General features: G+C 38.5%; 9 protein-coding genes and 1 non-coding gene across 11 annotated transcripts in view; 4 read left to right on the top strand and 6 right to left on the bottom strand.

Annotated features, from left to right (window-relative positions):
- The first annotated feature begins 1,446 nt into the window (after positions 1-1,446).
- LOC116119007 (glutathione S-transferase PARB-like) lies at positions 1,447-2,557 on the top strand. The gene is made up of 3 exons (XM_031404968.1): positions 1,447-1,719; positions 1,796-1,844; positions 1,954-2,557. Exons 1-3 carry the CDS (start codon positions 1,567-1,569, stop codon positions 2,406-2,408), a joined length of 657 nt encoding a protein of 218 aa, XP_031260828.1. The 5' UTR covers positions 1,447-1,566; the 3' UTR covers positions 2,409-2,557.
- Positions 2,558-2,844: 287 nt separating this feature from the next.
- On the top strand, positions 2,845-3,886 carry LOC116119012 (U11/U12 small nuclear ribonucleoprotein 25 kDa protein). Its single transcript, XM_031404972.1, has 4 exons — positions 2,845-3,118; positions 3,249-3,354; positions 3,474-3,573; positions 3,656-3,886. The coding sequence occupies exons 1-4, from the start codon at positions 2,899-2,901 to the stop codon at positions 3,749-3,751; spliced, it is 522 nt and encodes a 173-aa protein (XP_031260832.1). The 5' UTR covers positions 2,845-2,898; the 3' UTR covers positions 3,752-3,886.
- Positions 3,887-4,422: 536 nt separating this feature from the next.
- Positions 4,423-6,898, bottom strand: LOC116119009 (high mobility group B protein 9). Its single transcript, XM_031404970.1, has 6 exons — positions 6,662-6,898; positions 6,376-6,454; positions 6,123-6,285; positions 5,861-5,953; positions 4,896-5,275; positions 4,423-4,713 (listed from the first exon to the last, which is right to left on the bottom strand). The coding sequence occupies exons 1-6, from the start codon at positions 6,811-6,813 to the stop codon at positions 4,609-4,611; spliced, it is 972 nt and encodes a 323-aa protein (XP_031260830.1). The 5' UTR covers positions 6,814-6,898; the 3' UTR covers positions 4,423-4,608.
- Positions 6,899-8,409: 1,511 nt separating this feature from the next.
- LOC116119008 (pentatricopeptide repeat-containing protein At5g40410, mitochondrial) lies at positions 8,410-11,206 on the top strand. The gene has a single exon (XM_031404969.1). The coding sequence runs from the start codon at positions 8,825-8,827 to the stop codon at positions 10,670-10,672; it is 1,848 nt and encodes a 615-aa protein (XP_031260829.1). The 5' UTR covers positions 8,410-8,824; the 3' UTR covers positions 10,673-11,206.
- Positions 8,516-8,666, bottom strand: LOC116119016. The gene has a single exon (XR_004126257.1). It is a non-coding gene; the product is annotated as a U4 spliceosomal RNA (small nuclear RNA).
- A 1,210-nt stretch (positions 11,207-12,416) lies between the features above and the next one.
- Positions 12,417-14,064, top strand: LOC116119003 (ganglioside-induced differentiation-associated-protein 2-like). Of its 2 annotated transcripts, none has more exons than XM_031404963.1 (3): positions 12,417-12,602; positions 13,183-13,447; positions 13,642-14,064. In XM_031404963.1, the coding sequence occupies exons 1-3, from the start codon at positions 12,464-12,466 to the stop codon at positions 13,859-13,861; spliced, it is 624 nt and encodes a 207-aa protein (XP_031260823.1). In that variant the 5' UTR covers positions 12,417-12,463; the 3' UTR covers positions 13,862-14,064. The 2 variants fall into 2 exon arrangements, with proteins under 2 accessions (XP_031260823.1, XP_031260822.1); XM_031404962.1 differs by lacking the exon at positions 12,417-12,602 and adding an exon at positions 12,848-13,086 and having other exon boundaries at positions 13,642-14,059.
- A 713-nt stretch (positions 14,065-14,777) lies between these two features.
- On the bottom strand, positions 14,778-16,277 carry LOC116119002 (F-box protein SKIP23-like). Its single transcript, XM_031404961.1, has one exon. It carries the CDS (start codon positions 16,188-16,190, stop codon positions 15,006-15,008), a length of 1,185 nt encoding a protein of 394 aa, XP_031260821.1. The 5' UTR covers positions 16,191-16,277; the 3' UTR covers positions 14,778-15,005.
- Positions 16,278-16,621: 344 nt separating this feature from the next.
- Positions 16,622-18,755, bottom strand: LOC116119011 (tRNA pseudouridine synthase A). The gene is made up of 2 exons (XM_031404971.1): positions 17,368-18,755; positions 16,622-17,263 (listed from the first exon to the last, which is right to left on the bottom strand). Exons 1-2 carry the CDS (start codon positions 18,633-18,635, stop codon positions 16,837-16,839), a joined length of 1,695 nt encoding a protein of 564 aa, XP_031260831.1. The 5' UTR covers positions 18,636-18,755; the 3' UTR covers positions 16,622-16,836.
- A 241-nt stretch (positions 18,756-18,996) lies between these two features.
- LOC116119005 (pentatricopeptide repeat-containing protein At2g33680) lies at positions 18,997-21,530 on the bottom strand. Its single transcript, XM_031404965.1, has 2 exons — positions 21,479-21,530; positions 18,997-21,258 (listed from the first exon to the last, which is right to left on the bottom strand). Exon 2 carries the CDS (start codon positions 21,231-21,233, stop codon positions 19,134-19,136), a length of 2,100 nt encoding a protein of 699 aa, XP_031260825.1. The 5' UTR covers positions 21,234-21,258; positions 21,479-21,530; the 3' UTR covers positions 18,997-19,133.
- Positions 21,531-21,627: 97 nt separating this feature from the next.
- Positions 21,628-22,500, bottom strand: part of LOC116118982 (ankyrin repeat-containing protein ITN1-like) — a 1,538-nt gene continuing 665 nt past the window's right edge. Inside the window, exon 2 of the mRNA XM_031404938.1 lies at positions 21,628-22,456. Coding sequence (XP_031260798.1) covers positions 21,764-22,456 — 693 coding nt within the window. The 3' untranslated portion in view covers positions 21,628-21,763. The remainder of the gene's footprint in view (positions 22,457-22,500) is intronic.

Here is a 22,500-nt window from a genome sequence, read left to right on the forward strand (position 1 = left end):
AATGTGGGTGCAACACAGATTGAACTTTCAGAACCCAGGAGAGAGAGTAACAAGGAGAGCACAGCTGATTGAAGAAATGATCAGAGCCTTTAAAGATCTTGGTATTGAATATCGTATGCTACCACTTGATGTGAATGTCCGCAATATGCCAAATTTGACATCAAATAGGCTTCCTTCAAATTGGACTGCTTGTGCCAATGGTATTTAAATCTTTTTACATGGCCAATTATATAATCCTTACAGTGATGACGTGACATCAAAGAAGGCAGTGTCGTCATGGAGTCTGCAAACCCTTCAATTGTGGCCTTAATAAACAGCAAACTTGTTATCGTAGCTTCTTCAACCAAAAAAAAAAAAAAAAAAAAGGTAGGTTTCTAATTTGTAGTTTCCTAGATCAAGGAGGTGATGGGGACAAATGTCAAATATGTGAGTGTGTCCGTGTACCACAGTTTATGAAATAAAAACAAGCTACTCTGCATCTGTATGAGCAATTTCTGAAACTATTGGTGCATAATTAATGCAACTTTGATAGTTAGCTCTCAATCAAAACCATTCAAAACTGTTATGTCTAAAAAATCAAGGTTGACATAAGCTTACATTAATGAATACCAATAAAAATTTAGGAAGACTTTACGCCACCCAGAATCTACCACGTCGCTCCAAAACAGAGAGAATACGGTTGTCACCAACTCAGCAGGCTCAAGTTTTGTCTATGAATGAATGTGGTTTACACACCTATCTAAACCCCATATAATTTAAGGATATTTCCTAAGTTATTAGCCAATGAGATGCAAGGAATGACATGTACGGCACCTACCCACTTGTAGACTTGTAATCATTACCTTGAATTCAGCAGCTATAAATAGAGGACTCCTCCTCACAAAATAAGGATTGCTGACTTGAACAAAACAAATTACAAAGACAAACCCACGAAAAAGTGACTAGCTTAATATTTTCTCCAAATACCAAGCTTATGTAATTCCGTTCGCAATTCGCGACCTCTTGTAACTTGGTTAATCATCAAGAATACTCATATAAAAGAAAACAATAATTGTAAGAATTGTTTTGAGCATCCGAACTACTATAACAACTCTCATTATCTTGTTTATTATTGAGTCTTTGTATGCAACTGTAACCTTAACTCAAATCTCATATTAAAGGCATTTTCATAGTAACACCTACCGAGAACATTCAAAACCGAGAGAAAATTTGCATTCTGAAACGCCGAATTGGATTAGCAGCCTTTTAGCTTGTTGAGGCTTGTCCACTTAATCATAACATCAAAACTGGATAGATAATAAAGGCCCATTTCAATTTGGGCTAACCAGTATTTGTAATACAGGTTACGTTGAAGCCTGAAGCCCCTGGTGATTTTGGTCCCAACAGTTGGGTTTGCTTTTACTCTTTTGCCCATGTGCAACTACTTGCTTTAAGTAAGGGATAAAGTGGCAGGGACAAGTTCAAGGTTCTGTATGGTTGAAAACAAAACAAGAAGACACATGGAAGCCATGTAAAAAGAAAGAAGCAGGACTCTCTCTAACTAAACTATCACAATTTCTAAATCCAATGGCAACTCCAGTAAAAGTATACGGTCCGCCACTTTCCACTGCCGTGTCTCGAGTCCTGGCCTGTCTACTGGAGAAAGATGTGGATTTTCAGCTCATTTCAATTAACCTGGCCAAAGGCGAACACAAGAAGGCCGATTTTATCAAGATCCAGGTACGTACTCCCTCAAACGAATTTCCTTTTTTATTTTCAAATGCAGTATTTTTGTTTCTCACTTCGAATGTGACAGCCCTTTGGTCAAGTACCAGCTTTTCAAGATGAGAACATCTCACTCTTTGGTAACTTTTATCCATTTTTATTTATTTCAGTTAATCAGATTCCTTGTTTTCCTTGTTTTCCATTTGGTATTCTTAATTTATGGAATTGTGTTCGTTTATGTGAGACCAGAGTCTCGAGCAATTTGTCGTTATGTATGTGAGAAATACAAAGAAAAGGGTAATAAGGGATTGTACGGGACAAACCCATTGGCAAAAGCATCCATAGATCAGTGGTTGGAAGCTGAAGGGCAAAGCTTTAACCCACCTAGTTCTGCTCTAGTGTTTCAACTAGCATTTGCGCCTCGAATGAAGCTCAAGCAAGATGAGGGTCTGATCAAACAAAGCGAAGCGAAGTTGGCAAAAGTTCTTGATGTTTACGAAAAAAGGCTGGGCGAGACTCAGTTCTTGGCGGGTGATGAATTTTCTTTGGCCGATCTTTCACACTTGCCTAACACCCAGTACTTAGTGAATGCCACTGATCGAGGAGAGCTCTTCACTTCTAGAGAGAACGTGGGGAGATGGTGGGGTGAGATTTCCAGTAGAGAATCCTGGAAGAAGGTGGTTGAAATGCAGAAGAGTACTTGAATTTGGTTGTTGTTGTTGATCTCTACTTGTTTATTTATTTTTTGTAATTTGTCTTGTTTAAGTTCTTGCTACAATAAGAGGGTCTCTTCTCTTATGTGTTTGATGAACTCATTAAATTTCATTACGGCATATAAGTTTCTACCTGTGGATTTCAATCGATCAATAATTTCATTGGATTATGCTTTCTTGTTGAAAACGAAAACAAACCAATTGGGCAGCTCTCTGTGATTTGTACTTGTCAAGATTGAAAATTTTGAGCATCCGCTTTGTTGAATGATTATAATATAGATACCCTTTATCTTTAAGTATAAATGCAAGGCCCACGGGGAGAATGGGCCGAGTTGAACTTAGGAAAGCCGATTCAAACTCGACTGTGTCTATAAATGAGCACGTTTTTCCGTCTATTACCAACAAAAACCAAAGTTTCTGCTTGTAAATTTGTTGGGTATACTCATAAGGCGGTAAAGAGGAGCAGAGACAGAAATTGTTGATGATGGAATCTGATGCAAAAGATGAAGAGTTGGGAGGTTATAACAGCAACAATATGAAGAAGGCTAGATTGAATTCAACATTAGCTGCTCTTCTTGATGATCCCGTACTTGCCGATGTTCCTAAGAAACCAACATTATCCGACGTGGACACCCTTATCAGCCTCGAATTGGGCAGCGCTATGCGCATCTCCGTTCTCAAATTGGATGGCACTTCCTTTGGTACTTGTCCCACTCCCACCCGCTTTAAAGTTTTCAGCTTGACGTTTTAACAAACACTGTAAATGCATCATTCGTTTGCTTTGTAACATAATTTGATCTTAATTGGTTGGTTTTATGGTTACGTTTGGAGACGTGGCGCTGATGAATTCGGCTACAGTGAAAGAATTGAAACTTGCAATTAAGAAAAAAGTGAACGAAATGGAGCAGTCCAAAATGGGTCATCGCCACATTTCGTGGTACGTTTATTGCTCCTTCCTTCGCAACTGATTAAGGGTGAAATAATATGTTTAGAATTGTTGCTTGTCACCATCATCCAATCAAGCAAGTTAATCAATTATGATGGTTTTGTTTACAGGAAGCACGTCTGGAAAAATTATTGCTTATCTCACCAAAATCAGAAGCTACTCGATGAGAACTCTGCACTTGAGGATTTTGGCATACGTAACAATTCTCAGGTTCTTTACAACATTTAAGAAGTGTTTATTTATAGTTGCTGTGTTTTTGCTTTCTTATATTGACATTTGCTGCTCTTTGCAGGTCCAGTTTGTAGCCTATGTCATGTCAAAAGCTTCTGGGAAGCATTCAAAGAGGAGAAAACACCGTTTCTTTCATGGTCTTAACAAGCGTGCCTGAATAATCTGATTTGTTGTACTACTCATTACTTGGAGATCTTTTTCCCATAGACAAAACATGCCAAATTTCTTGCCTTTTTGGTCCATTGTTTATAGAAACTATCTTTCTTATTGTCAAAGCTGAAACGACCCTGTTACAGTGTGATAAGTGATAACCCACTGCTTTTTCTACGTTCAAGCTTTTAAGATCAGGTAAACAACTGAGCAACGGAATAAATTTTTCAGAAGAGTTGGTGGTTGGTACAGTAGATTACAGTGTTTTCTTAGGGACAGAACAGAAGTAATTCAACGAACTCTTTTACAAAAATTGAAGTTTTAAACTTTAAACAGCCATCATAAATTTTGAGTGGTAGAAAGGACTGCTTCGTGTCTTCTTAACCGTCCATTATAATTGATTTCACTGTTTGTCAAGTGGGACTCGTGAATTTCACCGTTAAGTGGTAGCTAACATGTTAAATATTGAAAACTGACAAAGTATAATGGCTGCTTGGTGGTTGACTGGTTGCTACATAATTAATCCTCTCACCAATTATCAGGTTAAAAATCACTAATGCAGCAGCAGCTCTTAGCCTTAGGTGGCCTCGTTTATTTCAGAGGCATATTTCACCTTTGTTAAATACAGCAATTAATCACTTGTATTCATCAAAGCGACAGTTAATTTAAAGACGGATATAAGGTAGAAGAGTAACATCAATTTAACCAGGATTCCGAGAAACAGTTTCAGCTGAATGCATGTATGTATTATAGGATCCAAGTCCTAAATAACAGTTTATATTTGCATATAGGTTTCTAATGCATAAGAGATGGGCACCAAATTTTCTGGCTATTTTTTATCTTCCTATTCATGAGCTCTACTAATCACTCGTTAACTTCTGCAGTCTGCCGGAGCTTCAGTCTCTCCTTGTACTCTTTTAATTCTCTGTTGTATCTTTCCTTGTCTTTTAATCCGATGTTCTGGTAAACCTATAAAATAATTAACTTCATGTCAACCACCAATTAAAAGAGATGGAGAAAAGAGTCAGCTGATTCCAATTAGTGCAGGAATAACACTGGTTTTAAGCTGCACCTAGAAATGCAAGTTTTCAATTCATTTCATTTGCGGGGAAAATACTTAAAAAAAAAACTTCTCCTTTATTTGCAGTTACCTTCCTCTCTTCAGCACTGAGATTGTTCCAGGAGTGGCCAATCATTTTTGTGAACTCCCGTTCTCTATTAGGGTAGAGAGATTTGAGCTTATAATGTTTTTCAGCAAAGAAGAAGTTATAACCACTTCTGTTGGGTTTCGGATAGCTGGGGTCTCCCCTTCTTCTGCTTCTCTTCCGACGACCAGAATGGCGAGGTTTGCGGTTTCTTAAGTATGGTACTATAGCACCACCATTAGATTGGGGAACCGAAGTGGAAGGACCTGGCTGTTCTGGATGATAAAGCACACCACTAAGAGTCTCTGAACCCAATTTCACAGACACCAAATAACCACAATCAAATTTTCCATCAATTGTTCCAATTGCCGTGAAACAAGAAGAGCCTGCACAGAAGGTTGTGATGATGACAGTACGATTCAGTTAAACTGTTACCAGAAGGTCATCACAAAGGTTAATGAATCAATGAACTCAAGCAAGAGTTCACTGTTAAGAATTCATGGCAAAAATTCTATACTTATTAAAGACTGTTGGATTTTCATGGTAGATTGGCAGTAAGAGGGATTACTTACTTTTGATTTACAAGCTGTCGTCAAGGAAAAAAAGATGTCATAATCTTCTACACATAAATTTATCAAATTCCAGCAGTAAGGTGAAAGATTTCATTTCTAAATGATGTTCAGTTGTTAGATAAGTTTGAATCAAATATAGACAACGTCAACAAGCATATAGCCACATATCTAAAATTAAAGATAAATGCGTAGTGGGTCCGCAATGGAAAGGGAAAATAAAAAAGACACATAAATCAACAGGCACAACATATCTAACTGAAATTGAACTGCTATCAAATAGGCTCATTAATAACATAATAAAACTAAGGCCAAAATTTAGGATATAGAAAATAAAGCTAAGCCTTCTGTGGTGGGTAATTGATACTTTATCTTCTTCTTTCACAGACTATACAAACTTACCATCAATATGTGAATCCGGATAATCGTTAATAGTTGGGGAATATTCCACTAGAGCCAGGTCAGGTCTGGAAGGGCTGGTAACAGAAAATGCAGCTGCAAAGTAACAAAATTAGACCCACAAACAGACCAAATTGAAATCATAAAAAGCAGACGGTGATCAGATTAAATATAGGTAATAAAACGACAAGGAAAACATGACAGTTACCCATAAATACGGCTAGATTAGAGAAAACTCAACATGGATCAGAAAACAATCAACTACCTGAGGGTATACTCAGAGGACCCTGCATCTTAAAGAAGTGAACTTGTTCATAGTGGTAAAGAAGACTGAAGTAGTGTTTTCTTAACACAAATGAAGCACTTGTTGTAGTTGGAGAGAACATAAATACAGCACCTACTTCCCTCCATTTCTTCTCTGCAACAACCTGTACAGCATTTTATTTTCGTAAATAAAAAAATAATACACTTGAAAGTCTTAAATTGTGAAAGTATATAAAGGGATTATAGAGAGAAACCTTTTCATAACCACCCCTCTGAGTAACTTCCACATACAGAATATGCAAATCTAGCTCCTTTCTTCCAATCACAGGAATCCTTCAACATGCAAAGGTCAGAAGATTCAAACACCCTAGTTAAAAACCCAACTTTAAAATGATATTATAACTTCCACGAACGTCACATTCTGAGCAGTTTATTATTCTATGCGAAAATCATTATTAAAATAAAAAAAGAAGCAGAAGAAGAAGAAAAACTTAGAGAGTTGTGAAGTGGAAAAAAAAAATTAACTGAGAGAAGGCTTACATGAACTTGGTGCCCATTAGAAAATGGAAGCGCCTGAGACTGTCCCAAAAAACTGTGGAGTCTTGAATAAGGATCTCGTGGGTAGCGATTGGTGCAGGATATTGCTTATTTTCTACGGCACTCCGAGCATTGATTTTAGCCGGTGACGACATTGTATTTCCGGCGACTTCGCCGGAAAAGTGAAGAAAAGACAAAGAACAGGTGGGAAGACAAAAACGAGGATAATAATGGTAAAGAAGAAATGATTTNCCACGAACGTCACATTCTGAGCAGTTTATTATTCTATGCGAAAATCATTATTAAAATAAAAAAAGAAGCAAGAAGAAGAAGAAAAACTTAGAGAGTTGTGAAGTGGAAAAAAAATTAACTGAGAGAAGGCTTACATGAACTTGGTGCCCATTAGAAAATGGAAGCGCCTGAGACTGTCCCAAAAAACTGTGGAGTCTTGAATAAGGATCTCGTGGGTAGCGATTGGCGCAGGATATTGCTTATTTTCTACGGCACTCCGAGCATTGATTTTAGCCGGTGACGACATTGTATTTCCGGCGACTTCGCCGGAAAAGTGAAGAAAAGACAAAGAACAGGTGGGAAGAGAAAAACGAGGATAATAATGGTAAAGAAGAAATGATTTGAGATAAAAGATTGTAATTAAAGTGAAATAAGTCAGAGCAAAGATAATATTAAAGCAAAGAGCTAGACGCGTGGGAGGGTGACGGTTATACAAAATTGGATTTTTCTAGTTGTGTCATTTTGAATGGCCAAAGTCCTAAGCTAGTTGATGCTAATTTAATTTTCACAGACTATGTTCATTATTACACACAACCGCCCCAGTCGCCTCTTTCTCTTTCTCTTTCCCTCTCTCGTGTCATTCGAAGCCTGACATATTTGCAGAACAATGTAAGCTGCTTTGATTTGCTTCTTCTCTTCCCTCCCTCTGAGTCTCTCTCCAAAATCCAAATGTTGACATGCACTTGGGTTACTTGTTCTGAAACATATCTTAGCGTACACCTGTTGTAAGATCTCTGCAAAACTCTTTTTGGGGATTGGTCTATCCTCTATAGGGCACTCGAGTAAACCTGTGATTGTTATTAGGATAGGTATATCTCATTCGTGAATTTGTAAGGAAAAGCTCGCTAGTTTTCGATACTTGGTCAAATGCTTCTCAGGATCATCTTTATATCAGTTGAAAGTTTTTGAAACATGTCTCAGCCTTTCATACCTGAGCTTGACTGGGTGGCACAAGAAAATTATAGATTATTTATACAGCAGAGTAGCCGACTATATATGTTGGTAACAGTATACTAGCGATGTTTTTTCACAAATTTTCTCGACGGTTTATAATTTATTAACTTACAATTTAATTAATGAGACTCATGTAAAACTTGTGTGATATTTATTATGACGAATTATTGTGTTGTGAAAAAAAAATTGTGAAAAAATACTGTTAAAGTAATATTAGTTATAAAAGACAAACTCCTTAGGTAAAAGTTTAATATTATATTACTCAAGGGAAACCTGCCCTTATACTATCTTAAGGATTAAATATTAATTTCAGTTATTTAATGATCTTCAACAACTGAAATCAATGCTTATCCATAGTGATTGGTAAGCTTTTCCTTTAATTAATTATTTTCCCTTCTGATTCAATAGTCATTCATTGGTCGGCAGCTTTACGTTTCAAAACGGGCACATAATTCTTCATTCCAAGACAGCTAGTCGGCCTGCAATTCAATGTAGTAAAGGTTCATTTATCTTGCTAATCTTCATGGTAAGGGCCCATGGGCCTGCTAATTATCAAAGTAAGGGCTCACGGGCATGTGAAAGATATACAAATTTAAGACTTAAGATTTGTAGGGCTTTACCCCGGAGGGAGCCCTTCCAGAAATTCTCAAAGGCCAGGGCTTAACCCTGGCCTTTGAGGGGGTTTGGAAATAGTTTTCAACCAGCAATTGACGCGCCTCGGTTAGAACCTCACTAGCTGCGTCATTGCCCCAAGCGCAAAGATGAATTTAACACTATCATCTGTATGTTTATATGTAGCTTGTTGACAGTACAGTAACTTATACCTGTGCGATGTGGGACTTGAAACACGTATTCTTCATTTCATGTGAGCTGATGGTTTTATTTTTGTCTCGATGAATCTTAGAAATTGAATGATGGGAGATGATAAAGGTTACTTCTTGTTCGTCACTTGCATTAAGGGTATTCAAGTTCAGATTCTTAATTTGCAATGTCCAACTCTCTCAATCTTTTCTCCCGTTTCATACTTACTCAAATTTGGACTCACTTGTCTCTACTTTTATTGCTGCTATAACCTCTTGCTCTTCTGTCTTTTCTAGCCGTGCAATTCATGCGCGTATAATCAAATCTTTAAATTATAGAGAAGGGTTCATTGGTGATCAACTGGTGTCATGTTATTTCAAACTAGGTTGTGAAGAAGAAGCAGAGAAGCTGTTTGATGAAATGCCAGATAAGGATTTGGCCTCCTGGAATTCTTTAATTTCAGGATATTCACGAAATGGGCATGTTTTTAGATGCTTGATTGCATTTAATAGGATGAAATTTGAACAGGTTATGCAGCCGAATGATTTCACGCTTTTATCTATAATCTCAGCTTGTACTGACATGAGAGTTCTCGATGAAGGTAAATACATTCACGGGATTGCGTTGAAATTGGGTATGCTATGTGAACCAAAAGTCGTAAATGCTCTTATTAACTTGTACGGAAAGTGTGGATTTGTAAATGAGGCTTGTGGATTGTTTGAGGCAATATCAGGGCAAAGCTTAGTGTCTTGGAATTCAATTATTGCAGTCTATATGCAGAATGGATTTGCAAAAGAAGGGATGAGACTTTTTAATTTAATGAGAAGGGCTGAAATTAAGCCTGATCAGGCCACCATGTTGGCATTACTTCAAGGTTATGAAGATTTAGGTATAGGGAAATTAGCTGATATGGTTCATGGTTTTATGTTGAGATGTGGTCTAATTGCAAACGTAACAATTTCAACTGCCCTTTTAAGTTTGTATTCAAAGTTAGGGAGATTGTCTGCTTCGCGTGAGGTTTTTAGGGAAATGATCAATCTGGATAAAGTTGCTTGGACTGCTATGCTTGCAGCCTATGCTGTGCATGGTCGTGGAAGAGAAGCTATCGAGTTCTTTGAGCTCATGGTGAAGAAAGATGTGGTGCCTGATCATGTTACCTTCACTCATTTGTTAAGTGCTTGTGGTCATTCAGGGCTTGTCAATGAGGGGAAGGATTATTTTAAGGATATGTCTGAAGTGTATGGGATAGAGCCTAGGTTGGATCACTATTCATGCATGGTTGATCTTCTGGGTCGCTCTGGACTTTTAAGTGATGCTTATGATCTGATTAAAGGCATGCCGATGGAGCCAAATTCTGGTGTTTGGGGGGCTCTTCTTGGTGCTTGTAGGGTTTATGGTAATATTGAACTTGGTAAGGAAGCTGCTGATCGATTATTTGCTTTAGATCCATCTGATTCTAGAAACTATATCATGCTGTCAAATATATACTCTGCAGCTGGTTTGTGGAAGGAAGCTGCAAGAGTCAGGGCGCTAATGAAGGAGAGAGGTCTCACCAGGATCCCTGGATGCAGTTTTATTGAACATGGAAATGTGATTCATCGTTTTGTAGTGGGTGATCAATCTCATTTAGAGTCAGAAAAAATCTATAAGAAGTTGGAAGAACTGATTGGGAAGATTCGAGTAGCTGGTTTTGCTTCTAAAACAGAATATGTCCTACATGATGTTGAGGAGGAAGTGAAAGAGCACATGATCAATAAACACAGTGAAAAGTTAGCCATTGCATTTGGCCTTTTAGTTACTGAGGTTAGCATGCCATTAATTATCACAAAAAACTTGCGAATATGTGGTGATTGTCACAGCATGGCCAAATTTGTATCCTTGATCGAGAAGCGAACTATCATAATCCGAGATTCAAAGCGGTTTCACCATTTTGCCAATGGTTTATGTTCTTGTGGAGATTACTGGTGACCCTCTGCATCATATCCTCGAGGGGGGTGAAATTCATAGCTTATTTGTCTTCTTGGCCGTTGATATAGCATAAATAGATGATCTCAAACAGAGCCCTTGAGTTCTAGGAGGAAACATAAAATGATCAGCATGATGTTTATTAAAAGTTAAATCAGTCGGGTCTTCGAAACCAATGTCCAGTGGCATATTTGTCTCTCCTGCAACTCTTCAACTCGATTTAACGAACCAGGACAGGCTGAACTTAATTCTAAGAGGAGACTCCGCTTTGGGCTGACGCAGAAGATCTTGTCGATAAACCCATGAAAGCATCAACTTGCTCTCATTGAGCCCAATTGGCATTCTTGTTTGCACTTCTTTTATTCGAGATAATGCTTCATAAGTCACATGTGATATAGAGTATGGCCTTATTTTATATCTGAGGCACACTGTGTCTTTCCCTGCACCCAAATCAAACCATTTTTGTACGATGTCAAAAGTTTTTAATATATCAACTCTCTGAGTAGCATGCTTGCAAACCCTTTATCGTTTGATTATAATTTGTCTCAGTTTTTAAGATTTCCAATCTTGTTCAAGTTAGTATGTTTCTATCTCGACTAATTCTCATGTATATACCTCAACTAATTCCTGTAGATAATTAATATAGTATCTCACCGTTATGATCACATGTTTAAATCTTGGGTGTCAGACAATAAACCTTAAAACAACTCTTCTAGTGTGAGGTCAAATGTGGAGATGTCCACTGACAAAATAGCTTAATTTGAGCTTCGCATAATTGCATGCCAATTACTCAAATTTAATAAATCTTCCTTTGATAGTTTGATTTAATGTTACGGGTATCTTTCACATCAAACCTATCAAATAATGCACTATTCATACGTATATTTATGATTTACAAAATAGAAACTTTCAGTTCACCACCGGTGCAGTGTGTGTACATTTAATATATTTGTCTTTAGGATATTATTAATTAAGTTGTGGCCCAACCGGCCAGCCCTATCCTCTCAATTGAGCCCAAACACGACTGAGGCACTGACGTAGCTTTCAATAATGTGGCCCGCGTTCACCATACTATTGATATTGATCCAACCATCCAGGTACAGTTCTGAAAACACCCAGCCTCACAATTAGATTGATCAAATTATTCGATTTTTCTGGTCCGTTCATTGAAATTAATCTTCGTTGCTTCAACATTTGGTCAAGAAACATCTCAGCTAGGAAGCTCTCCCATTTGATCCTTTGAAACAAATAGCCAATTTTTATATCTGTCAATTGGGTAACTTATTTGACACGTTGCCGTTTTATATTCGGTACAGAACAGGAGGAAGCTTCGTTGTGATAAGTTGGTTGAAAATTTCAACTTCATTTTATAATGGGACGTATTTTTACTTATGGATTGAATATTTATATGAAAGTGATCTTCGTGGAAATTTTTAATACAATTTTAGCCGGTCGGTCCTTATTTTCTTGCTCTTGATAGCTGAGGAAAAGGAAGCAAGATAAGATCATAATAAGATCAAACGGACCCGTAACGTGTCAGCAACTCAGTGGATAGTCCACCGAGTCGAGTCAGACTCAGTCCGATCCAAAACGGAAGATGCTTGAGAATATACTCCTCTGACCATTTTACCCTCGGCGTCTTTTAGGGCAGGAAGGATAAGTCACCATGCCGCCCTCTCCACTATATAAACCCACCTTCTTCACCGCATATTTTTGCTGCATTTAAAACTCTTTTCGTAATAGATTCCCTCTCAAACTTCACAGAAACAAACTTCCTTTTACTTTACTCATAATATGAACTCCTCTTCTTCTACCGTTACCCTCTCTCAGCCAGACCAAGAACATCTTTTAGACAAACTTGAAGTCTTCAAGATCCAAGGCAGAGATAAACGTGGTCGTAAAATTCTTCGCGTTATTGGCAAGATCTTCCCTGGTATCATGCACGTCCACTGTTGTTTTATTTATTTATTTTTNAGGAAGCAAGATAAGATCATAATAAGATCAAACGGACCCGTAACGTGTCAGCAACTCAGTGGATAGTCACCGAGTCGAGTCAGACCCAGTCCGATCCAAAACGGAAGATGCTTGAGAATATACTCCTCTGACCATATTACCCTCGGTGTCTTTTAGGGCAGGAAGGATAAGTCACCATGCCGCCTTCTCCACTATATAAACCCACCTTCTTCACCGCATATTTTTGCTGCATTTAAAACTCTTTTAGTAAGAGATTCCCTCTCAAACTTCACAGAAACAAACTTCCTTTTACTTTACTCATAATATGAACTCCTCTTCTTCTACCGTTACCCTCTCTCAACCAGACCAAGAACGTCTTTTAGACAAACTTGAAGTCTTCAAGATCCAAGGCAGAGATAAACGTGGTCGTAAAATTCTTCGCGTTATTGGCAAGATCTTCCCTGGTATCATGCACGTCCACTGTTGTTTTATTTATTTATTTTTTTCTTTTAAACTGTTACTTAAATATTAGATTGAATTGCGGGTGTTTGATTTATCAGCTCGGCTTGTGAGCAGTGAGGTAGTGAAGAAGTATTTGGAAAAAAAGATCTTCCCCAAGTTAAAGGTAGGTCCATTCTCGGTGGTGTACGTGCACACAGGTGTTCAAAGGAGCGAAAACTTCCCTGGAATCTCGGCCCTACGATCAATCTACGATGCTGTTCCGATCAACGTTAAGGATGATTTGGAGGCCGTTTATTTCGTGCACCCGAGTCTACAGGCCAGACTCTTCCTTGCCACTTTTGGTCGACTCCTTTTCAGTGGAGGGTAAGATTCTTCAGTGTCTAGAGCACGCTTAGTCACATCACTCAAATCATATTTCCTTGGCCCCATTTAGCCTTTGTCTTTGATGCTGTGGCACTTTTGACCAATTCTAACACACTAGCATCCAAAAAAACTAAAGCGTGTCAATGCACACTTCAATCGAACTGTCAGGTTAATAGATGAACTTTTTAATGCAGGTTGTATGGGAAGGTAAAATATATGAACAGGCAGGAGTTTCTATGGGAGCATGTGAGGAGAAACGAGATTGAGATGCCAGAGTTTGTGTATGATGAGGAGGAGGAGCTGGAGTGCCGGCCCATGGTTGACTATGGATTAGAGAGTGATTATCCAAGAGTTTTCTGTGCTCCTTCAGCAGACTCTCCAGTTTCTATGTATTCAATGCGGTGTATTGCATAGTATATGTCAAAAAAAGGATGCAGAAGTCCGGTTAGGTTGTGTGTCATTGTAGGAATTTAGAAATCTCCCTCCCATTGTAAATAGAGTGTCGTGTTGGCAAATGGAAGCGTGAAGCCGAGATAAGTTAAAAACTTGTACAAATTGACCTTAAAAAATATTGAACTTATACCCTAAGTCAAGAAGAAGACAAACTTGCAGTTGCAGCTAGTTATATTCATTAAAGAATCAAGAAAATGCAGCTAATGCTCATTGCTCAATCACGGATGGGAAGCCATTCCATGAGAACTTTAATTAAAATATTTTAAAAATTAAGTATAAACATGTTCAGAATACTCCATCAACGGATTATTTAATGAACATGGAATCAACAGTGAGAGGACAAACACCAAAAAGGCAAAACCATATTTCACTAAGTACACCTCTTATAAGCACCAGTATTGTAGTTACTGGTTGATGAATAGGAAAAGCCCTTTGCTTGAAAGAAAGAACTAGTTACCTGGAAATTTTACTTTGCCCAATGGGAAAACACACCTCACACAGACAGAAGCCAATATTCTAAACATGTTTTTTGGGAGGATTAAGCCTTCTGAATTTGTATCTTGTGCCTTATGCATCTTGAGATCCCAAAATCTTGCCTCTAGCATTCACTTCTCAAAGAAGTTGTCAATGTATGATATGATAACATCATCTAGCTTTGCATCAAATCACCTCTATAAAAGTTATTATGCTATAATCTTAAAATTTCTTCTACAAATTAAATATCATATCACAATCTTTACAAAAGAAAAGAAAAAAAAGATGTCAAAGTTTACACAAAAAAACCAATAAAAAGAGGTACTTTGTGATTGTGCTCACCGGTGTTATTACGCCAAGATTACAGTCTGCACAGTATTATTGCATATATCACAATTGTATATACATGAAGCAGTATCAACAGAGTTTAAATTTCAAAAACATACACCCTTGACAATGAGTCCACAACTAATCGAAACATAACAAGCTTGATACCAGGGAAACTAGTTGCTTGCATCTTGAAATACACACCAATCAACAAATTTGAATCTACATTCAAGCCATCATCACAGATATTTGAACTTACATTCAAGCCATCATCACAGATATTTGAACTTACATTCAAGCCAAATCAGCAGGGATTGGGTGTAACCCAAAGCGGTGGAGGCCATTGTAACTGATAATGTAAATTCCTTGGGTAACAGGGCAACGGCTCAATGCTTCCATCCCATAACTTGAAAATTCCCAAATCATGTTCTCCATAAACATCATCATAGTTAGTCTCTGAGTAATCATCGGTATAATATATGCAATCTCCAATGCAGCCCGGAAAATCAGATGCTGACAGAGCCAAAGAAGAATTTTCTCCAATAAACAACACCTTATCACCCAAGCTTCTCACTCTTTCCCACTGTGGTCCACTCCAATTTACCCTGAAAACCTCAAACCTTATAGTTCTATAGATCAAATGTGGCTGATAAAGCTCAAAATCAAAATCAAGACCTAAATATCTTGTAACTAATAACAATTCATCTTCTGAACTAACCAAATACTGCATGTCACCTCCAAATTGCCTTGGCATCTGAATAACTGAAACCCTAGGTACTTCGCCGCTAACATCACAGACTGCAATTGATCCGCCCTTATCAACTGCATAAAATAATCCTTTCTTATATATCACATCTTCAGAATAAGACTGTGCGCCCTCAATTATTGTCCAAGGCTGGCCTCCATTTCTACAATAAGCCAAATCACCCGTTCGATTAAGAATAGCAACCGCAATAAAACCAGAATCTTTGGCTGGACTCGAAGACAGAACAACTTTCTTAATGAAGGCGTCACGCATTTGTCTTAAATTAAGTTTGTAACGGTCACCCAGAGAAGACGAAAGTGTGTATTCTCTGCCGATTTCAGAATAACTAAAACTAACCACGTTGGGAAAAGTAATTAACGGAGGGAGATTAATTTTGACACGTGTCAGGGGATTGACCAGAAGAACAGCAGGAGTTTCATCGACGATAACGAGCCAGCCATGAGAGGAGCCACAGTGGCGCTTGCGGTGGGAGGCTTCTGGAAGGTTGAGGAAGTGGAGCTTGGCGGTGGAGAGATTGAAGAAGGCGCGACGTGATTGGTGGGGCTGTGATTGAGGAAGCATGAGCCAAGGGAGCTGAGGAGGGAGGTGATTAGGGATTTTTGGAATAAATGACCGCCAATTGCTACAGATTGCTCGAAAGTAGATGTAATCGCTGAAGATTGTGAGCTTTTTGGAGATTGTTTCCACCAGTTCTGGCGGCAGTTGGGTCCAATCCACCTCCATCTTCGTCGATTTTTGTTCACTTTTGATCAATGAGAAGACTAACGCCTAATTGATTTTTTGGTGCAGAGGATAGAGGGAGGGAAAATCTGAGCGGAAATGTTAAAAGTGCACAGATAGTGATATTTACATGGAAGTCAGGATAGGCTGATGTGGACGGTTAGGATTTGATTGGGCTATGAGTAGAACGGAATGCCAATGGGCTTCTGACTACAGTTTCTTAGATAAAAGTTCTCCGACACGTGATAAGGCCATGAGCGAATGCACTACAATAACTACATTAAATTCTCAATATAGTCCACCAAGGGTCCTTGCATTTGCATACCGTTTCAGTGTCGGCTATCATAAGTACCCAATTTGCTTCAAGAAATGATATTTCAATTGAGATAAGAATCTAAAATGTTGACCTTAAAACATAATCAATGTATAACAAGAAGAATTATTTCACTCGGCCTTTCATTAAGTTTAGATTAACAACGTGTTTATATCATGCATCAAATGAGAAATAAAGCTGACATTCTTTTGTCACAAAAAGAAAAACAAAAGTCTATATAAGTAAATAAGTTTATAAATAACCAAAACATAAACAGACCCACCGGAGCAAAAAAGTCAAATATCAAATGGCCTATCCATTTGCTGGATTGACAATTCATTCAGCCACCTCGTTCACTTCAGAATTCTTCCCGATGGTTGCTTCATTGCCATTTCTCTTGTCAATAGTGTCTTCACTGTTATTTTTACTGTCAATGGGATCTTCAGTGTTGTTTTTCCCGTCAACGGGCTCTTCATTGTTATTTTTCTTGTCAATGATGTCTTCATTCTTGACGAATCGTAAATCAGGATAGTTTCGGTAATTCAAAGAATGCAACCATAAAGCAACAACTCCTTCCTTTTGTTCAGTAGAAGCAATATGAGAGTATATATGCTTCATCTTGAAGTCTTCTGCCTCTTCTTCATAGTCTTTCATTGACAGCTCTTCATGACTGTCTTTCCACTTTTGGTTGTATGATGAGAAAAAGCACTCATCCAAGTATAAGCCAACCTCAGGAGCTGTAGGTACATTAATGTTGACATCCCTATAGCATTTTAGGATATAGATTATTAGATTGCTAGGATTAGGGAGAAAAAACAACTCGATTTCAACACAAAACATAATTGAACAATTTAATGAGGTACGTACTTCTGTAAAGCAGTTTCTATTAGTGACTCTGGAGCACAATTCCTTATTATTGCAACAGCAAGCCCAATCATCTTCCGAATCTGATGAAGCATGAAACTCTGCCCCACAACCTCACACTTAACAAAATCCATTCCTTCGACATTAACAATGTTGTTTGCATCAAACGAAATAATGTAGCGACGAGCAGCAGGGTCTTCAGCTTTTGTTCGGGTGGTGAAGTTATGAAAGTTGTGAGACCCTACATAATGCTTCAAGATTCTGTTGAACCTCTCCTTTTCCTTCACACCATAACAAAAGCCACTTTCTGTTAGAGAGTTCTCCTCTCCATTAAGTTGCCCTTCCCCCACAACCTTGGAACCATCCGGTGATCCCACATTGACATCATTATTATCCTCTTGAACATAGCCTTTAGTATCGACTGTCCCATTGTCCACACAATCCTGAGTTTCCATCTCAGATTTAGAATTTGTATTTACCTCCTCTGTGGATTCACAATTCGTTTTAACTTCCTGCGTAGTTTCATCTTTTGTATTATCATCACCACCAGACACTTCAGAATTTAAATTAGCAACTTCATTGTTGAACGGCATGCCCAACTGATAAGTACGCTTACCCATAAGACCCGCTACCTTGCGGCCTCTCTCCGAACACTCAAAACACTTAACAAGCTCATTACCAGATCCTAAGCTAGCTAAAACAGTCTCTCTATCTCTATGCGAAGACTGATCTAGAGCAAAAACAGGAATAAGATATACATACCTCCTCCGATCACAGAACTTCTTCGCACTATATGACGCCGTTACACGCTTGTACCCAAAAATCCGAATCTGAGCTGGAAGATTTGAATTTAATCTTTCAACGAGACCAGGGGGGTCGATGTAAAATCGGCCCGATACGACCTGACCCACGGCGCTGACGCCTTTATCAGTCCGAGCCGAGCGGGCCCAGTCGTATCTCTTGGGGTTTCCACGGTCCTGTTCGGGGACAGCACCGGAGTGGAAAAGGGCTTCTTCGAGGTCCCCTTCAATCGTTTTGGCACCTGGATTTTTTTGCATGCCTTGATAGCCCACGCCACAGTATGCGAAGAATATAGCAATTTTACGGCGCTTGTATCTTTGTTTTCTGGTGGTGCTGGTTGTGGTGGCTTCGCCATCATCAGAGGTCGTGGTGGTGGACATTTTCAGCCTTTTAGGGTCTGGTTCTTGTTGAGGGGGCGGGGGCTGTAATAGTGATGGCAATTTCTCGGAGGTGATATCTTGGTTTTCCATGTTCAATCAGTTGAGAGAGGTATTAGCAAAATGTTTGAGGTTTCCATTGTCAAGTTGCTCTAGTTACTCCCTCTATCCCCTGATAAAACCCTAGAGCGGGGGAAAAGGAAAAGACCAAAACGACATACCGTCTTTGTGTAGAAAAGTATCAATTTTTAAATTTGAAATAAATTAAACTACTTATTATCAATAATGAAAATCAAACCATTTTATTTCTAAAATTATTGCATATTAGGCTATTCCACCTGAGAGCGCCTTAATCATGTCTCAATATTCGTCCAACTACTTGAGTTATCCAATTAGGTTACTTGCAATTGGATTACCGGTGATTTAGAATAAGTGAGTTTGAGATCTTTACTTAATATACAATGTCAAATAATTATTTGATCAAAAAGTTTAAATTGAACTGAGAATAATGTATTTAGAGGTTAAAATTTGGTTGCTCCTAATCTTTGGCTGAGGACAAATGAGGTATGTCAACTACAAGAGGTCACAAAACTAAATCAGCAGAGGCTGGTATCGTTCATCCTTCATTTGTTTGCTTAACCTTCGGATCTGCGCACGTATATCTCCAATCTTCGGATGCATTTGATCTCCAACAACAAACACATGGACCTGACTCTTAATTTCAATCCAGCTACACCCAGGCTCCTTACTCACACCTCGAAGTTTCATCATCCTCATCACCCGTTCCACATCTTCCAACTTCCCTAAGGAAGTATAAATGCTTGACAATATCACATAAACAGATGATTCTTGTGACCCCAACTCCATTAGCTTCTCTCCAGCATAGGCACCTAAATCGAAATTACGATAGTTTCGACAAGCACTCAATAAATTACGCCATAAACAAATACCATGATCTATGGAAGCTGATTCAATAAATTCTTTAGCTTCATTGAGCTTTCCAGCACGGCTCAGAATATCAACCATGCAAGCATAATGCTCAACTCTTGGAACAATGCCGAAATTATTGGACATCATCTTGAAATAAAACCGACCTCTCTCTACCAATCCCATGTGGCTACAAGCTGAGAGAATGTTCACAAATGTTACATAGTCTGGCTTTGCGCCTTCCACTAGCATCTCCTCAAAAAGTTCCAAAGCTTCATTACCATGTCCGTTTTGGGAAAGCCCGGATATCATTGCATTCCATGACACAATATCCCTAACAGGCATCCTCCTAAAGACAAGGTTCCCATCTTCCAAACTCCCACACTTTGAATACATGGTTGAAAGAGCACTTCCAATTGAAATTTCTAAACTAAATCCATACTTGACAGTACGGGCATGAACTTGCTTTCCTTGGTCCAAAGCAGCAAGGTTTGAACACGCTTTCAGGACACTGGCCATAGTTAGTTCATTAGGAAAAATCCCTAGAGCTTGCATCCTAGCATACATACTTAGAGCCTCTTCACTTTCCCCGTTTTGTACATAACCTCCAATCATTGAAGTCCACAGAACCATATCTGGTACTTGTAAATAATCAAACCCCTTCCGAGCATCAACAATGCTACCACATTTTGCATACATATCAACCAAAGCAGTGAGAATATATATTTGAGAGTCCAATCCCAACTTTAACAAATAATCATGCACTTGCTTTCCTTCTTCAAGAGCAGCAATGTCACTACAAGCATTAAGAACCCCAACAAGGGTAAACTCACTAGGCTTCATTTCATTCAAATGCATATTAGAAAACAACTTCAAGGCCTTATCAGAATGCCCACTCTGAGCATAACCAGTGATCATCGCCGACCACGTGATAGAATTCTTATCACCTAACAATTCAAACGTCCTCAGTGAATCATCCAAGCTCCTACATTTTGCATACATAGTCACAAGGGCGTTGGCAACAGAAACAATCGCTAACAACCCATTTTTTAAAGCGAGACAATGTATTTGCTTTCCGCTATCAACAAACTCTGGAGCAGCCAAAGCGCTTAGAATGCTTGTAAACACATACTCATTCTCATTCTCATCTTCTGTACGCATCAATTTAAAAAGCCCCAAAGCCTCCATCGCCATCCGTTGCATTGCATACCCAGAAATCATTGTAGTCGACGAAATGGAATTTCTTTCCGGCATTCTATCAAACATCTTGCGAGCTTCCACTACAAGACCAGCTTTGCAATACATACTCATAAGAGAACTCCCCACAAAAACATCGTAAAAACTAGAGGTTTTGATAGCAAGCGCGTGAGCTTGCTGACCACCAAAAATATCGGATACATACGACGCGGCTGTGAAAACACCAGTGAAAGTGTGGGCATTTGGGAAGGCGTTCTCTGATCTCATGCTTTGAAAAATTTCCATCACGGAGGAGGATCCGGCGGAACCCTGTTGACAGTAGCCGTTGATGAGACAGTTCCATGAGACAACGTCTTTGTTTTGTATGCCTTGGAATACGAGCTTGGCTTTAGTTAACTGACCGCACTTAACGTAAAAATGGACGAGACTATTTGCAAGATATGTGCATGAAGATTTACCAGCTTTGATAATTTGAGCTTGTAATGCCCGGCCTTCTGGGAGGCTCTTCTGTTGAGTGTATTTGATTATTTCTTCAAAGAAAAACCGACTTTCAGGAGGAGGACGCATCGACTCTGCTAACTTCTGGTTTCAACTTCAAGAATTTACCATAAATATATCAACGAAGGCCACATACAAAACAATAATAGTATATTTATAAAGAAATTTGATAAAAATCTCTGTATAAAAAGATGTGATTAAAAAAAGTTAAAAAAAATTTTGTATAGTATTATCCATACAAAATAAGTTAATAAACTGCGAAGTTCATATAAAGAACACACAAATTTTATAAACATTTTTATATAAATTAATACCTGAAAAAATAAATAAAAGAGTGAATATAGAACTCCTCTTTCTCTTCTATCTTCATCGCCGCCTTTGTAAGGTCATATATACTTCATACATACAAAGCCTTATTATATGAATAATTCAATTATTTTATTTCTTACATAACATACACGAATATAACTTAATAAAATAAATCTAAGCATTTATTTCAACCAACAGCGGGAATATATTATGTTAAGGGACACGATATCCATGCAAATGATAAAGAAATTTCAAGCTTATGTTGTAGCTAGCAGCATTGCTAGAGGAAATCATGGAATGAAAGAGGTGGTATCTCCGGGTTTGGGACGGTTGGACAGGCAACAGATCTTCTTCAGTGGAACCAAAATATTTCGAGGAATCAACTGCTTTGTCTTCTCGTGCAAGTATTTGCAAGCTCTTGATGTTGCTGTTGTTATATAATGAGGAAAATATGATAGTGCAAAGATTCCAATTGGGATAAAAGAGAAGGTGTATAGCGCAACTTTGGCCCAACTTTCCTTATTTTTTATCATGAGCATGACTGTTGCTACAAATGCTACCATCATCATGGTCACAGACAGGAACATAAATGTGAAGCCTAGCGTCAGTTTATTGGGAAGTGAGTGCTTGAAATCTTGGAATCTGAATGGCGATGCGAGGATTGACAGAAATGTAACCACAGATGCCAAAGATAATGTGAGAGCGCAAACGTCAGATATGGTGAAAACCACAAAGAAAGGGTGATTGATGAGGATTGGAAAACCAGTTTTCTCATCTGAACCCCCTGGTACTGTGTATGCAGCCGCAAATGCGACGGTAGAAATAAGAACTGCATTTTCTGAGCATCCTTCTGCTGTGCGCTTTATCCATTCTTTGGATTGAAGACGAAGTTCATTATGTGTAAGAGCAGATAAGCCTTCTGCAGTGAACTTCTTATTGTTCTGGTGATTTAAGAAATGGGGAACCGTCACTTCCTTAACTCGCTGCGCATACAAACCCAACAACAATCATTCATTAAAACAATATA

The sequence above is a fragment of the Pistacia vera genome, unplaced genomic scaffold (assembly GCF_008641045.1).
Source record: "Pistacia vera cultivar Batoury unplaced genomic scaffold, PisVer_v2 Contig869, whole genome shotgun sequence".
NCBI lineage: Eukaryota > Viridiplantae > Streptophyta > Magnoliopsida > Sapindales > Anacardiaceae > Pistacia > Pistacia vera.